This window comes from Alosa pseudoharengus, unplaced genomic scaffold (assembly GCF_046254945.1).
Source record: "Alosa pseudoharengus isolate Yale_2024_CS ecotype anadromous, Long Island Sound unplaced genomic scaffold, YU_APseudo_1.1 YU_APseudo_1.1_scf_8, whole genome shotgun sequence".
In the NCBI taxonomy this organism is placed as follows: domain Eukaryota; kingdom Metazoa; phylum Chordata; class Actinopteri; order Clupeiformes; family Clupeidae; genus Alosa; species Alosa pseudoharengus.
This window is the reverse complement of record NW_027468870.1, coordinates 5,794,500-5,812,196: the sequence shown is the minus strand read 5'-3', so window position 1 is coordinate 5,812,196 and position 17,697 is coordinate 5,794,500. Positions and strand designations below refer to the sequence as shown.

General features: G+C 44.7%; 1 protein-coding gene across 1 annotated transcript in view; it reads right to left on the bottom strand.

Annotated features, from left to right (window-relative positions):
• Positions 1-6,681: 6,681 nt before the first annotated feature.
• The window catches only part of gemin5 (gem (nuclear organelle) associated protein 5), a 51,605-nt gene continuing 40,589 nt past the window's right edge, over positions 6,682-17,697 (bottom strand). The window contains exons 20-28 of the mRNA XM_076273974.1: positions 15,688-15,825; positions 14,864-15,011; positions 14,479-14,598; positions 13,763-13,970; positions 12,811-13,065; positions 11,918-12,080; positions 8,581-9,100; positions 7,475-7,559; positions 6,682-6,968 (exon numbers count right to left, since the gene is read on the bottom strand). Coding sequence (XP_076130089.1) covers positions 6,810-6,968; positions 7,475-7,559; positions 8,581-9,100; positions 11,918-12,080; positions 12,811-13,065; positions 13,763-13,970; positions 14,479-14,598; positions 14,864-15,011; positions 15,688-15,825 — 1,796 coding nt within the window. The 3' untranslated portion in view covers positions 6,682-6,809. The remainder of the gene's footprint in view (positions 6,969-7,474; positions 7,560-8,580; positions 9,101-11,917; positions 12,081-12,810; positions 13,066-13,762; positions 13,971-14,478; positions 14,599-14,863; positions 15,012-15,687; positions 15,826-17,697) is intronic.

Here is a 17,697-nt window from a genome sequence, read left to right as displayed (position 1 = left end):
TAGCTTTCAGTCTGAAGGGCCTATGACATTGGTTGAGGTAACATCCCAAAGATTTTTGTTGTGCTTGCCTGGGCTCAGTACCCTGGAAATCCAGAGTTCTCGCGAGAGCACAATGGAATTGTCTCTGCGAGACACTCTGGCAAAGAGCAATGATGCACGTTACTTTTTCCCCAACATTCCTGGGAACCGGCTAAACTGATGAAGACAGCACTGCAACGTTGGAGGACAGTACACATTGGTCTAGTGTTATCCCATTGCATCGAAGTCCGAAATCATTCAAAGTAAACATGGTCTAGTGTTATCCAATTGCGTGCAGTGAGATTTTTAAATGCATGCTTGTTGCCGCCCCTCGAGTTGGGCCATTACATGGCTCTTTGCCAGACCCTTAATCTTTCTATATGTAACCTGCGTTGTGTTGAACCTGCGAGATTCAGCCCTGCATACGCCCGGACTCGAACCCGCGAACAGCAGCACCTCGGATCGGGAGGCGAGCGCGCTAACAATTGAGCCAATAGCCCAGGCTATTGGCTCGCATGCCAGCAGCACTCTTGAGGCGTCGAGGAGTGAGGTTTACCAACGTTCCACAAGCACAGCTAAGCTAGCTGGCATCCGTTACATATATTATCAGGGTCTGGATTTTCCAGGCTACGGGCTCAGCACAAAATAATGACTAAATAAAAGGGCTTAAGGCGGGGATCACATTGGGCAGCGGCAAGCGGCAGGTTTCCTATTGCTCTCTATGGTTCGGCAGTGGAACGGTGGCAACGCTGGCGTAACACTAGCATTGAACTAAAGCTGAGCGTTGAACTTGGTTCAACTTTCAAGCGCAGTGCTCAGCTCATCAATGTCAGTTTAAGGGGCTATCACATTGTACACGGTATGCGCTCGCTGCGCTGCGCATACGTCTCACAATGAGTAGTTATTCACCATCATTTGCAAATTGGTAATGACGGTTAAAAGTGATTAGGCGAGAGGCACATATGGAGCACAGCTGAAGACGCACTGTCACAAGATATAAGCAGCAACTCCTCTGCAGGATAAATGTCCTTAGGTTTTTTATTCAGTCATTCAAACATTATTAGGGTAAGTGCGGCTTTTTTCAGGCTGTGTTTTCGATGGTAACCTTTTGTCAGTCAATAGTGAAAGTAACTGTGTATTTTTGGGTTTTGTGTTGATGACTATCTACTCTGCGTTCCAAACTATTATGCAAATTACATTTTTCTCAGATTTTCCTAAATAGCTGATGCAAATGACAGTCAGTATAATTTTCAAGTCATCAACCGACTCAAAATGCACTGTTCCAAATTATTATGCACAACAAAGTTTCAAGACATTTTATAGGTTGTAAAGAACCAAAAATTGTTGAATTTGCAGCATTAGGAGGTGATATAAATTCAATCAAAAGTTATTTCAATCAAAAACATAAACACAGGCCAAGTTACATGTTAACATAGGACCCCTTTATTGATATCATCAATTCACGATTCTTGCATCCATTGAACTTGAGTGAGTTATTGGAGAATTTCTGCTTTAATGTCTTTGCAGAATAGCCTCCCAGAGCTGCCAGAATAACCTCCCAGAGCTGCTGCTTGGATGTGAACTGCCTCTTTTGCTTGATGATGCTCCAAGGCTCTCAATAGGGTTGAGGTCAGGGGAAGATGGGGGCCACACCATGAGTTTCTCTCCTTTTATGCCCATAGCAGAGGTATTCTTTGCAGCATGAGAGGGTGCATTGTCATGCATAAAGATGATTTTGCTACGGAAGGCACAGTTCTTCTTTTTGTACCACGGAAGAAAGTGGTCAGTCAGCAACTCTACATACTTTGCCGAAGTCATTTCCACACCGTCAGGGACCCAAAGGGGCCTACCAGCGCTCTCCCCATGATTCCGGCCCAAAACATGACTCCGCCACCTCCTTGCTGACGTCTCAGCCTTGTTGGGACATGGTGGCCATTCACCAGCCATCCATTACTCCATCCATCTGGACCGGTTGCACGGCACTCATCCGTAAACTTTTTGAAAATTAGTCTTCATGTATTCTTGAGCCCACTGCAACCGTTTCTGCTTGTGAGTATTGTTAAGGGGTGGCCGAATAGTACACTGCTCAAAATAAATAAGGGAACACTTTTTCATAGGTGTATAGCATCAAGGTGTTCAAACTTGTAAGCTATTGGTCTGGCCAGTTACGTAACAGAGGGGGTTGTGAATCAGTTTCACCTGCTTTGGTGTCATCAAAGTTAACAACAGGTGCTCTAGAGGGGCAACAATGAGACAACCCCTAAAACAGGAATGGTTTTACAGGTGGTGCAACTGATCATTTTTCCATCTTTATCCTTCTTGAGTGATTTTTCATAAGTTTCGCATTTAGCTGGGGGTCAGTGTCACTACTGGTAGAATAAGCCAGTACCTGGAGCCTACAAAGGTTGCACAGGTAGTCCAACTCCTCCAGAATGGCACACCAATACGTTCCATTGCCAGGACTTCTGTGTCTCCCAGTGCAGTCTCAAAAGGAGATTCCTGGAGACAGGCAGTTGCTTTAAGAGAGCTTGGCAGTGTGGTAGAAGACCCTTTACCCAGCAGCAGGACCAGTATCTGCTCCTTTGTGCAAGGAGGAACAGTAGGAGCCCTGCCAGAGCCCTACAAAATGACCTCCAGCAGGCCGCTGGTATGAATGTCTCTGACCACACTGTCAGAAACAGACTTCATGAGGGTGGCCTGAGGGCCCGATGACCTCTAGAGGGGCCTGTGCTCACTGCCCAGCACCGTGGAGCTCAATTGCCATTTGCCATAGAATACAAAATTGGCAGGTCCGCCATTGGCGCCCTGTGCTTTTCACAGATGAGAGCAGGTTCACCCTGAGCACATGTGACAGACGTGAAAGGGTCTGGAGATGTCGTGGAGAATGTTATGCTGCCTGCAACATCATTCAGCATGACCGATTTGGTGGTGGGTCAGTGATGGTCTGGGGACGCATATCCTTGAAGGGACACACAGACCTCTATGGGCAAAACAACGGCACCCTCACTGCTCTTAGGTATCGGAATTAATCTTCAGACCCATTGTCTGACCCTATACTGGTGCAGAGGCCCCTGGGTTTCTTCTGGCGCACAACAATGGCCGGCCACATGTGGCGAGAGTGTGTAGGCAGTTCCTGGAGGATGAAGGAATTGATAGCATTGACTGTCCCCCACACTCCCCTGACTTAAATCCAGTACAGTAGAACACCTCTTAGACATTGTGTTTTGGTCCATCCAACACCGGCAGGTTGCACCACAGACTGTCAAGGAGCTCAATGATGGCCGTGTCCACATCTTGGAGCAGACCCCCAGGACACCATCCGCCGTCTCATTGTCCAGCATGTGGGGTCCATACGAACTACTGAGTACCATTTTGAGTTGCTGCAATGAAATTTAGGGAATTTTTGGGAGTCTTTGAATTTGGCCCTCTGTAGGTTGATCATTTTCATTACCAAAAAATAATGTGCCATCCTTTACCCAGTACACATTACCCAGTGCATATCAGTATAGATATCCACCATGAGTTTTTTTCCCATTGAGATCTGATGTTTTTTCAAAGTGTTCCTATTTTTTTTGAGCAGTGTAGGTTTATGCACACTTGCAAACTTAGATCCTACACCTTGAGGTTCACGGGACTCCAGAGGCACCAGAGGCTTCAAAAACCTGTTTGCTGCTTTGCAATGGCATTTTAGCAGCTGCTCTCTTAATCCTATGAATTTTTCTGGCAGAAAAACTTCCTTATTATGTCTTTATCTGCACAACCCCGCCTGTGCTCTGAATCAGCGACAGATTTCTTCACAGTATGATGATCACGCATAATTTTCGGGAAATTTCCAATGTTTTCATACCTTGTCCAAGGTAGTGCACAATTTCATGCTTTTCAGGGGCAGAGAGATCCTTTTTCTTTCCCATATTGCTTGAAACCTGTGGCATGCTTAAAGGTAAACTATGCAGTATTGGCAATTTCCTTACTGTTTTTGCTTATTTTTCGCTTGCTCTGTCATAACGAATGTCTGAGAAACTCCGTCACTACCTTTTTCTAGCCGGTGCCTGGCGTGTATGTATTTGAATGCAGTAAAGCAATTCGTTAGACTCATTATACTTCCTGACACTGAGGCCGTCGGCCCGCCGGCCCACAGTTGCAAGGGTGGTTTTTCCGCTCACAAGCGCTAGGGGGAAGCGAGACGGCCACCATTCAATATCATATTCAAGTCATATAACTATTCCAATGACTCTGAAGCTGGTAAATTAATGCAAATTAAGCTAAAAAACTTGCATATTAAGCTAAAAAAACCTGCATAGTGTGCCTTTAATAATGTGGAACATCCTTCTTAAGTAGTTTTCCTTTGATTGGGCTTACCTGGCAAACTAATTATCACAGGTGTCTGAGATTGATTTCAATGATCCAAAGAGTCCTGAGACACAATACCATCAATGAGTTTAATTGAAAAACAAAAAAATGTTTATGACACTTAAATCCAATTTGCATAATAATTTGGAACACGGTGTATGACACCACGGTGAAGTTAGTTTCACTCTGCCTAGGAGTTCAAATAATAGACTGAGAGTGCGTGTGTAGGCTATACTCTGCTAGGTTTTAGCAAAGGATGGTTTAGTGGAATACCTGTTCCATACGGTCTCGCGTGCAAGCAGATTCCTTCCGATGCGCTGTTTAAAGTTGTGCTGCTTGCTGTTAAAGGGAATGACAGATGTCACTCTCATTGGTTTAAAGAATGTTACACCCAAAATACATGACTGATTAAGAATCATAAGGCCCCACCTTCTTGCGCCAGACGTTTCATAACGTTTCATAACTAAACAAAATAGTAGCCTAAAAAACATAATTAAAAGGCCTCATATTATATAATAAAAAGAATGACTAAGCCATGATCATTTTTTTGTAAGTTATGGACAAGAAAAGTACCATAGTTGTAGAATCACCCATTTATAATATATCAAAGACGCATAGCAAATCATGCAGTTCATCCCTACACTAGCCTAGGACCTTGCCATCTGCACTGATATCTACATAAGAAAACAGGATTAATTCTGTCAAATACAATACAGTTTTTCAAAATAAGGCTTACATACAGACATACCCAGTGACGTACTGGGATCAAAAACAGCCCTGGCATTGGCAAGAGATCAGGCCCCTCCAGTGCTCCTTTCCCTTCCTCTTCTGAGTCATTTTTATACTTCCTAGATATTGGGCTGCTAATATCTAATTCCAATACAAACAGAAACCACAGGCAGATGCAAAAACATTCCAGCATGCTCTAGCCAATGACGGTAAGGAAGATCATGCTCAGCAGGCCTTGTTCCACTGGAACTTTTGAGAACAAACTGACCAAATTAAACAAGTTTAAGAATGTTTTATATCTAACTAAACACTCCCTTTTGGTACATTTTTAAGAACTAAAACAAAATGAAAAAAATCATTACATAGAACAAGAAAGGTAGGACACACCATGACCGTGATGTAGAGGACAGGAAAATAAATAGCATATATAAAGCATATATAAAGCATATGCTATTAAATAGAGTTTAATAATAAGCGTGAATAGTCTGGTCATTCACGATTGATAATAGAGTTTAATAATAAGAGTGAATAGAGTCTGGTCATTCACGATTGATAATAGAGTTTAATAATAAGAGTGAATAGTCTGGTCATTCACGATTGTGAAACCTTTCCAACATTAGCATAGTGACGGGCGTAGACATAGTGTTAACTTTGATTTCATTGGTCCAGCCTAACCAATCACATTGATCAGAGGTTCCTAATTTTACTACCTTAATTCGACAATACTCTGACTAACAATAACTACCCCGACAATAAACCGCATCGGTTGTTAGGAAACAATGTAAGTGGGTTTACCTTTACTGTACATACATTTACACATTCTTCTGACAGTATTTTTTGATGTTTACAGGTGTTGCTACAACCGCTTACCCCATCCACTTTAGATTTCGAAACTATAGCGTTATCCCCTCTCGCCGCTGATTGGACAGGTTATCTGCCGACCAATGGAAACGTTAGTGAACTATGGTGTTCCAGACTAGTATCTCCCTATGGTGTTCCAGACTAGTATCTCCCTGAAAGCAGATGGAAACATTAGTGAACTATGGTGTTCCAGACTAGTATCTCCCTGAAAGGAGATCTAGGTGGGTGTGGCCAGGCTAGGTAAGTGTGGAGGGATCATGTGATAACAAAGAGGACCTGCCTACAGTTGAATGTAGTATGTCCCCCACTGGACCACACCAAAAACATTCCCTCCTTGGCAGGGGTAAAACAGTAACATTCCCTCCTTGGCAGAGGTAAAAACAGTAACATTCTCTCCTTGGCAGGGGTAAAAACAGTAACATTCCCTCCTTGGCAGGGGTAAAACAGTAACATTCCCTCCTTGGCAGGGGTAAAAACAGTAAACGGTAAAAAAGTAGTCAAGAAGATCTATTGAGGTGTTGCTGTGAAGAGTGCTGCATTTCCTTCATTCCAACATTTTTGCTAAATTGATAGGGTATAAAAGGCCATGCTTTAATTTCCATGGAGCAACAACAAATTGGCCTACTGTATTTACTGCTTATTCCACTTTACTGTTGACTGCATGAAACGTGCACATCTGAAAAATCGACTCACTTGTTTATAGACATAAAGAACAAATTATTTGCAGTAATGTTTTATTGAGTAATTATTACAGTAATATGTCTCTGTCAAGTTGGGAAAAAAACAATGTTACAAAAATCATGACGTGCATATAGAAAGATCGAATTTGAAGACTTTAAATAAGAATGTGGCTAAGTAAACCTCTGCCAGGCTCGCTGGAGTGAGGCTCCATACTTTTGTAATAAAGAAAGTGCTTCAGTTGTAGTTGGGTGTCTGGGAGGTAACCTGGCGCTCCTGCTAAGATGTACGATCACCATGCAACACTCCAGGACATTTGGGAATGGGTATTTCTAGGATGAGAAGAGAAGAAACGATAATGGCTACAGAACGGTAAAACTCCAAAGTATCCAAATCCAAACCACAGTTAAAACTTTAATAATGAAGAATAAGTTACAGCTGAAAACTAGTTGGTCATTTAAAGCTGCAGTTGGCAAGTCTGACAGAATGAGGGGACTTCGCCAAAATGTTGAATGTTTACAACTCTCATGCCCCTCTTCCACTACCACCGAGCACCCTCTCATCGTGCTCGTACTCGTCAGTGCGCATCAGGCTGCACCAGACAGTGATTGACAGTCAGATCTCACACAGCCCTGCTCTGATTCGACCAGAAGAACCGGGAGCTGTGGATTTTTGAAAAACAAATAACAGGCTATAGGTGGAGGTAGAAGTGCGGGTTTTTTTCTAGAACCGGCTGATTTATGTTGTTCTGTCGGAGCATAGTGTCGATTTCAGTGAATATGATAAAAAAAATCTTGCCAACTGCAGCTTTAATTCCAGCTGCCATGCCAGCACTTACTTTGAGATGTTCAGGCATCTCTGCTATAGCTTTGTGGTGTTCTGCCATGGATGCTATCAGGGAGGGCAGCGACTCTGTTTCAGAGCTGAGAAACGACAAAATAAACAAACTACATTTAATCACATGTACAATAACACATATTTGTACCGCATAAATATTTGCACCAAAACTAGAGATGCAACAGAACTAGAGATGCACCGATTGATCGGCTGTTGACCGGAAATGGGCGATTGTCACGTAATCAGTCGTGACCGATGACCGGCTGGTAAGTCTGAGATATGCCGATTTTACTTTACATTAAAGTAGTTAGAAAAAATTAAATCAGAATCGGCTAAAATCGGTATCGGCAGGTCAAACTGGAAAAATTGGAAATCGGTATCGGCCCAGAAAATTGCATCTCTAAACAGAACTTTTCAGAAAGTTCACATTTATGTATTAAAAGCTCTTTATTCCAATACTTGGAGATACTGGATTTTTGAAAATGAAATCTCTCTCTCGCACGCATACACACACACACACACACACACAAATAAAGAGAGCATGTTGTATAATTTCTATTGTGTAATTTCGCATGCCCTTACAGGATGCGATGTGAGCAAACATTAGAGAATCCATTTAATTACAGTTGTTTCCATTTGGAATGTCCTAACAGTATGCAACACGAAGCAATGCTGTGCAGCACACACACACACACACACACAATTTCCTAACAGTATGCAACACAAAGCAATGCTGTGCAGCACACACACACACACACACACAGCACACACACACAATTTCCTAACAGTATGCAACACGAAGCAATGCTCTGCAGCACACACACACACACACACACACACACACACACACACACACAATTTCCTAACAGTATGTAACGCAAAGCAGTGCTGGGCAGTGCGATGCAACGCAATGTTTTGAGAGAACTTTCGTTTTGTTTAGTTTTTAATTTTCTTTCTGTCGCTCTGCTCTGCTATTTTGAATGAGAATATGAGGCATGATCTGTAGACAGACCAAACTGAACTGTTATCAGTCGCTCACTCGGATCCTGTTAGGACACGCAGTAAAGCAGAAGCGCCGGAACAGAAAAGAGCCTTTGCAGGCCACACCTGGGCTCCTGGTGCTGCTCAGATGAGGGCTGTTCTGCTTGCGGTTCTGCTTGCGGTTCTGTGCCGGGTTCTGCCTCCTGCACACAGCTGTGCCTCTGCACCAGGTAGCTGACCCTCCTCTGGACCTCGTCCACGGCCCGCCGGCTGGCCTGCAGCGTGGCATGAGGCTCGGACAGAACCCTCCGACCGGCCGCCGCCAGCAGAACCCCGTGCGGCCCCTCCGACCGGTCCCCTGCCCCGGAGTCTGGGCTCGCGGACCCGTTCGTAACGGCCGCTCCGCCTTCTCCAGAGCCCTCCTGCTGGAGTCCGTTGAGGCTCGTTTCGGGAGGGTCACTCTGGTCCTCTGAGTCTCTGGCAGCGGGCAGCACAGAGCTCTGCGGAGAGCAGGAGCAGGAGCAGGCCCACCATGTTGTGTAGAGTTGCTGGTAGCATATGAACGCCTCCAGACTCCCACACACTGCTGACGTCTCAGCATTACTGGAGTCCAGGGCACTCTGGTACACACTCAGAGACTTCAGCCCTGAGAAAGAGAGATGGAGAGAGAGAGAGAGAGAGAGAGAGAGAGAGAGGAGAGAGAGACAGTGTGAGACAGAAAGAGAGATAGAGAGAGTAATTGTAGTGGGAAATAGCACAATTTACAGGCATGGTGGATAAGAGGTGTAGAATACAGACAACCAACACTAGGGGTGTAATGGTAACGCATATTTGTACTGAAGCGTTTAGGTACAGAACGTTAGTAGTCTGAGCGAATTAGCCTAGAAAAGGGTCAAAGGTGGAAGTAAATACAGCAAAAGCATATTTGGTATCATTTGAATCGTAATTTTCTGTAGATTAAGAATTTGTGGTGCCTACAGCGCAGATTTGTACCGAAAAAAAATATATAGGGCTTTGAATGGAGCATGGCACAATGATTTTTGGGCCAAAAACGTATGTTAGTACATCTTGATATTAGCTGATATCTCTTAAGCCAATTGAAAGATATTCATCAAACTTGGTCTACTTACCCACTACAAGTTGTCAAAGAGCTGGCAAGACAATTTAGGTCTTGAGGTCAAAGGTCAAGGTTACAAGGGGTCACACAAATAACTCACATGCAGTATTTGGTTCATATCTCCAAAGCAGACTGATGGATCTTCATTAACTCTAGTACATTTATTGTCTATACAAGTTAGATGAACCTAGGGACTCAGGGCCATGGGGGTCAAAGGTTAAGTTCAGTTTCATCCCCTGACATACAAGGTTATAGACGGTGGAGACATGCTAATCAACATGCCATGTTCAATTCAATTACTGTAAATATAGTGAACTTTTTTTATGTTGCACAACATAGACTTGGTTGTTTTTGACATGGGGAGTCCTTATCTACAGCACAATGAGTTTAATACCCCTCCTTTGTATAGAAGAATCAATAATCTGATTGCAATTACTGTATGCAAATGTGCTTATCAGTTACATAACAGTGGAATACTTCCACTGGCATAGTCATGACCTGACCAATATCTCTTTCAATATTGCCCATGCAGTCCTTTCCACAGTACAAGCAGTGCTACTTCCAGCTGTAAATTATAGCTTTCTCTGCTGTTGTGACTTTCCATAAGTTAGTTTGACTGTTAACTGTGGCCCTTGCTATTTTTCCCTTCATGGACAAGGTGTTGTCCACTTTCTCCTGGCAATTTCTGTGACCCTGAAGACTAGCATTGTCTTCCAGTTTTGATGTTACTAATGTGGCATGTCCGTTGTTATCTGTTCAGTTGAAGTTAGGGGTGGGCAAAAAATAATATTTAAATATTTTGGAAGATTTTGACGGTAGATATCAATAATATAATTAAATATGAATTTGTTACAAGCCACCTTATAATTTCTTACAAAGCACATTAAGGGACAAAAAGTATTAGGATAGCAGTTCATTTTCTAAATTTTGTTTCTGAAAGATGAGTGTTGTAAGAAGCAATATTTTCCCCTGGGATGAATATCAGTATTTAGTTGTGCTCAGTACTGTCTTGATTCATTATTTTCAATTTCACTGCAATGGATGATGAGACTAACCTGACTCTCGCCAGATGAATTTCGTTCCGCCTAGCTCCACTAATCCATCTGGGATCGATCCATTGGAGTGGTGTTTCAGAAGGCTGGGCCTTATCAAAAATCCTTGCATATGATTAGATAAGCCACTTGTCCGTCCTCTATTAACATGCTACTTCAACCACTCACATTGAAGCCAACCCGTGACGCTGAGAACAGTCTCACAGTCGCTTCTACGCTACGTCACATCTATGAAACTCCGGCCCTGCGTCCTGATTGGCTCTACCATAAAATTTGGTGCCGAAATCACTCTCAACGGAAGCGATCCCAGATGGATGTGAGTGGAGTAAACATTGGTCTAGTGTTATCCAATTGCGTGCAGTGAGATTTTCAAATGCATGCTTGGTGCCGCCCCTCGAGTTGGGCCATTGCATTGTTTGTGGCCAGACCCTTAATCTTTTTTAGATTACCAGGGTCTGGATTTTCCAGGCTAGAAAACATATCAACTAATTTCTCAACTCGCAGGACAAACTGCCGTTACTAGTTCTAAATGGATGGTTGCTACGGCCAAAGGCCAGTCGTTCTATCTCTCCCGTTGTCAAGCGGGCGTATCCCAAGATTCTGATGAACTTTAGCTTTGAAACATCGCTATTTACTTAGCCTGCTGTCATCCATCTAGCTAATCATACAAATAAAGATAATACTCTATAACAATGCAATGGTGTAGACCAGGTGACCAACCAGTCCAGCATGAAAAGCCAAAAGACATTCCACAGCACTCAAAAGTGAGACACTTGGCAGATGCTATAAATTATCATTTCCAGGAATGAGTAGCAAGCAGCAAAAATATCTGTGACACATTACAAATTCCCCCTCAGTAAATGACTTATTAGCATGAGCAATGCTGCAATATAACAACTGGTATCATATGATGCCAACGTGACCGTGTTCCGTTAATTTTCAAAATGAAACAAATAGAAAATGAGTCTGCTTCTCTGACTGACATTTAAATAGCCTACCTTTACTTTGTACTTGCGACCACCACCATGCTTAACCACCTCCATGCTTAACCACCACCATGCTTAACCGACTAGTTCCCAACCAAAGTTACATTATGAACGACTTGGAACGTTTCTATGTGCATAATGGTTACTTAATATAAATCTATACCAGGGCAAAATGGAAACATTCCGCATTGCAATGTCTAATATTTTTCCCACGATATTTACCATCATTGGCGAATCACTAGCGATTTTATTTCTGTATTTATTTGTTACTTGTGCTGGCCTGGTGAGTCGTCGGAGGACGGACCAACCTTGCGGGAAGAGGAGCACACACGTCTCTGACATCACGGTGAAACTGGCCGCCTCAGAGCCGCGGACCACAGCGTGCAGGAAATGCTCTAGAGCGCCGGCGCCGTCGCCCAGACGCCAGCTCAGCACGCCCTGGGCCACGTCCAACGCCACCTGGGACAGGAGCTGGAGGAGACAGGGACAGAGAGGCCCAGTTACCCCCAGTGCTGAGGGCTGAGAGGAGAGAGAGGGGCTCAGTTACCCCCAGTGCAGGAGGGCTGAGAGGAGAGAGAGGCCCAGTTACCCCCAGTGCTGAGGGGACAGAGAGGCCCAGTTACCCCCAGTGCTGAGGGGACAGAGAGGCCCAGTTACCCCCAGTGCAGGAGGGCTGAGAGGAGAGAGAGGGGCCCAGTTACCCCCAGTGCAGGAGGGCTGAGAGAGAGGCTCAGTTACCCCCAGTGCTGAGGGGACAGAGGCTCAGTTACCCCCAGTGCTGAGGGGACAGAGGCTCAGTTACCCCCAGTGCTGAGGGGACAGAGGCTCAGTTACCCCTGTGCAGGAGGGCTGTGGGAGAGGCTCAGTAACCCCTATGTGCTGGAGGGCTGCTCAATTAGGGCCAAAATCATAATTACAAACACTTTGGTCAGTACCACAATTATTAAAACATGAACATGACTGTGAAACGTCCTAGTTTCAATGTTTTTAAGATCGTCGGAGGCTAAAATCACTAATATGCTGCACCAATTTAAACTTGAAAATGATTTGTACAAGTAATTGTCAATTTCTACACGTTCAAGTCATGATACACACATACAAAACCTTTGAGTGTGTTTTGATTCCGTGCTCCAGTGTTAACCGTTTGAAGGTAATACTGGCAGTGTTTGGGGCCAGTTACCGTGGAAACGATGAAGCGTACCTGTTTGAGGGGGACGTTGGCAGTGGTCGAGGGGTTCTCCGTGCCGGCCAGTTCCTCCTGGGCAGCCCGGAGGCGGTCAGGGGTGCTGGGGGACACGCCAAACTCCCGCTGCCACACGCCCTCCACCGCCTGCAGGAAGTCATCGGCACAGGGAGCGGACCAATCGTGTGTGGAGGCAGGGGCCCAGGTGACCACGCCCACCTGCGAGAGCCGCATCACCAGCATCTCATTGACGCTGAACAGCAGACGGTGCGTCTAGAGAGAAGGACACCGAACAGTTACTCTCAAGAGAGGTCACTCGTAACAAGGGGAGAACTACAGGAAGTCACTCCTAATGAGGACAGAACCACAGCAAGTCCCAATAATCGAGGGGAGAACAGGCAGTCAGTTTAATGAAGAGAGCCCATGGTTCTTCTCCACTGGAATAAACTGGAAATATGATTGGAATATGGAATATGGAATAAGCATTTTAGTGGGACCACTGACTGCACCAATGAGATAATCACTTTAATTCTTCCTCAAGAGAGATGACTGTATGCTAGTTTTTAGTCTCCAGTTTCCTTTGCGTAATCCGGAGGAGGGACAGAGGGCCAGAATGACAGCGGCTCACAGTGAACTCTACGCAGCATGAAGAAGTTTCTACAGTATGGGGAGACACATGATTGTGTTGTGTTGTGTTGTGTTGTGTTGTGTTGTGTTGTGTTGCGTTGCGTTACGTTGCGTTGCGTTGCGTTGTGCCACGTGACGGTGAACTCTATGCAGCATGAGGAAGTTGCTATGGGGAGACGCATGATTGTGTTGTGTTGTGTGTTGTGTGTTGCGTTATGCCGCGTGACGGTGAACTCTACGCGGTATGAGGGGTTGCTATGGTCAGTTGCTATGGTCAGACAGATGATTCCTGTTTTGGTGTTGTGTTGTTGTTGTTGTTGTGGTGTTGTGTCAGGTGACCCACGAGCAGGCTCTCGTCCAGGAGCACTTCCTGTGCCCCTCTCCAGTCCTGTGCCGCTGCCAGGTCCTTGGCGCACCTCAGGGAGAACGAACGCGACAGATCCCGGTGCCCGCTGACCCGGGCGAGCGCGGCTGCCGCCCGCAGAGACGCCACGTCACCCTTTCGCCCGATGATCTTCGCCGCATCAAAGTCACGACCCACGGCTAAGTAGCTGAGAAAAGGGGGAAACAAAACTAAGGTTAGCAGCTAGTCAGCAAAAAACAGCACCACTGATACAGGAACTGGTGTGGAACCATCTGCGAGGAACTAGTGGATAAGCTGATTAGAAGTCTATGATTATCCCATATCTCAGCTGATTAGAAGTCTATGATTATCCCATATCTCAGCTAAATTGGAAGTCTATGATTATCCCATATCTCAGACATGCCAGTCACAGTGGTTCATCTTTTTCAACAAATAAGACTCTTCCTAGATATCTCCTTGTGTGTAACATGTGCACACACACACACACACACACACACACACACATATAAATAACATATGCATAAATTACATACATACCTTTATACACACAGCCATATATACATCAATAATATACATATACACAGACAGTATACATACATACACATTTGCTTTTTGAACACGCACACACACTCTGTATAAAGACACATTTCCCATTACACATTTGTTTGTGTTTGAACACACACACACACACAGACCATTTGGCTCCTGCAGTGTAGTGGCCATCCTTTTCCAGCTGCTCGGCCCAGACCATGTAGAGGTCCACCAGGACAGGATCGTCTGGCCTCAGCCTTGCTTTGGCCATGGCTATGGCCTCCCTACAGAGCCAAAAAAAGCCCCAAATCACACACATTTCAGAGTTTATGTGATGGTTATTTCTTCCACTATACCCATGCTTTGTTCACTGTACATTTGTCATGTTTTTCAAGAATCAGTTTTAATGCTTACTAAGAGTACTGTACAGGTTTTCAACACTTTTCTGTGGGGACCCATGAATGTCCATTGTAGTGTGTGTGTGTGTGTGTGTGTGTGTGTGTGTGTGTGTGTGTGTGTGTGTTTTTGTGTATGTGTGTGCGTGCGTACCTGTAGAAGTGGTGAGTTTTGAGAAGGCCGATGGCATCGTAGAACTTGCCAATGGAGAGCAGGTAAGCGGCAGCCTTCAGGTGCTGGTCCTGACGGCTCAGCTGCTTCACGTACGCCTCCACCGCCTCATACCACACGCGGAAGCCCGCTGCCAAAACACGTTTTAGTTCAGTACAGTTAGCCTCATACCACACGCGGAAGCCCGCTGACAAAACTTGGGCCCGTTTTAGTTCAGTAAAGTTAGCCTTATACCTAACGTAGTAGCCCGCTGCCAAAATATGTTTTAGTTCAGTACAGTTAAGGATCCGCGGGGACCCTGTAAGAGGCTGCGTTCTCTAAGGTGCCGTGTTCTCTCTAAGAGACTGTGTTCTCTAAGGGGTTGTGTTCTCTAAGGGCTGTGTTCTGTAAGGTTCTTTGTTCTCTAAGGTGCTGTGTTCCCTGGGGGTCTGGTTTCTGATGCTGTGTTCTCTAAGGAGCTGTGTTCTCTAAGGTGCTGTGTTCTCTAAGGAGCTGTGTTCTCTCTAAGAGACTGTGTTCTCTAAGGGGTTGTGTTCTCTAAAGGGCTGTGTTCTGTAAGGAGCAGTGTTCTGTAAGGAGCAGTGTTCTGTAAGGAGCAGTGTTCTGTAAGGAGCAGTGTTCTCTGAGGGGCTGTGTTCTCTGAGGGGCTGTGTTCTCTGAGGAGCAGTGTTCTGTAAGGAGCAGTGTTCTGTAAGGAGCAGTGTTCTCTGAGGCGCAGTATTCTCTAAGGAGCAGTGTTCTCTGAGGGGCTGTGTTCTCTGAGGGGCTGTGTTCTCTGAGGGGCTGTGTTTGGAGGTAAGCCTTACCCATGGGTGCCAGAGAGATGAGGTAATCGTTGAGCTCGCCATTCTCCATGGCCAGCTTCAGGGCCTCTGCCTCCTGTCCCCTCCACAGCCGCAGATTAAACATGGACTCATAGTGGCCTCCCTCCAAATGGCCCCTCTCTAGGAGGCAATAACGCGCACACACAGACACAGACACAGACACAGACACACACAGACACACACACACACAAACACAGAGAGGCCAGAGAGAGGATTCTCAGAAAAACGTGTAAAGCGCTAAATCCATCTTACATGCACACGAGCCCTCCCCTCTTACGCAACACACGGCAGGAAGTGGTCTTCTCTTCCTTGTAGTCAGTCACACTTACATATGCAACAGGAAGCTGTCCAAACATGCAATGCGTGCAAGGCCTATGCTGCCCAGGAATAGACTAACACATTTGAGGACTTGAAAAGTAGGGCATGTCCAGGGGCATATGAGATCGATTTAGAAATGTGCATCAACAATTAAGGACTTGGATGGTTCTGCATGTCAAAGGGGCATATGGGATCGATTTAGAAATGTGCATTAACAATGAAAAGGGTTCTATTTCCTAGGACATACGCACACAGGCGCACACACACACACATATATACATACGTGTGCATTCGCTTGCAGCCACACATGCACACATGCGCACACACACACAAGTACATATATACAGACACACATGCACACACGTACATATATACAGACCACAAGCGCACATACGTGTGCTTGCAGACACACATTCACACACACACACACACACACACACACACACACACACACACACACACACACACACACACACACACACACACACACACACACACACACACACACACACACACACACACACACACACACACACACACACACACACACACACACACACACACACACACACACAGCGGGGAAAATAAGTATTGAACACGTCAACATTTTTTTCATTAAGTATACTTCCAATGAGGCTATTTGCTAAAATTTTCACCAGACATTAGTATTAACTCAGATAATCCACCCATATAAAAAAACGCCTACTGAAATTTCTTAAATACTTTGTGGAAAACCCTTTATTTGTAATGAGAGCTTCAAGGCATTTCCTCTATGACTAAACTAATCAGTCGCAGTATTCAGGTGTGTTTTTGGCCCGTTCTTTTAAACAGATAGTCTTTTAATATTGAAGATTCCAGGGGTCCCTCTTGTAAATACTGATCTTTAGGTAACTTCCAAAACTGTTCAATTGGATTTAAGTCAGGGCTTGATTTCCTTTCTCTGAAACCAATTAAGAGTTTCCTTTGCTGAATGCTTTGGATCATTGTCCTGCTGGAAGGTCTAGCCATATCTCTTCTTTGAAGTTTTGAAATGCATCTGTAACCAGTTCCATTGATATGTTTTGCAACAATAATGTCGCAAAGGTCTTGGAAGAGCTCTTTGCTTTTACCCATCATGAAATGTTTCTTGTGTGACAACTTGGTAACGAAAAACCTTTTTATAGCTCATCAATATGTACTAACCCAGCTTACATTAATTTGCACAGATAGGAGGGATAATTACTCTCTAACTATGTATAGATTCCAGCTCGTTCCTTGCCATTCCTTGCCTTTGTGTACTGCTTTTTCTTAGCGTGTTCAATACTTTTTCCCTGTGCCATTCCACTTTTTTACTCATAACTATACTTATGAACATTAATGTTTGTTTTATATGTGTGGATTACCTAAGTTAATACTAATGTCTGGTGAAAATTTCATGCAAATAGCCTCACTGGAAGTATACTTACTGAAAATGTATATTGTTGACGTGTTCAATACTTATTTTCCCCGCTGTATGTGTGCTTGCAGACACACACACACACACACACACACACACAGACACACAGACATACAGACAAATAGCCGCACACACACATACCCACACACAGTCATGCAGACAGACACGTAGCCGCACACACACACACATGTAGCTCACCCTACTCATTCAGGCCCTTCTGCACGGCCTCCCAGACACAC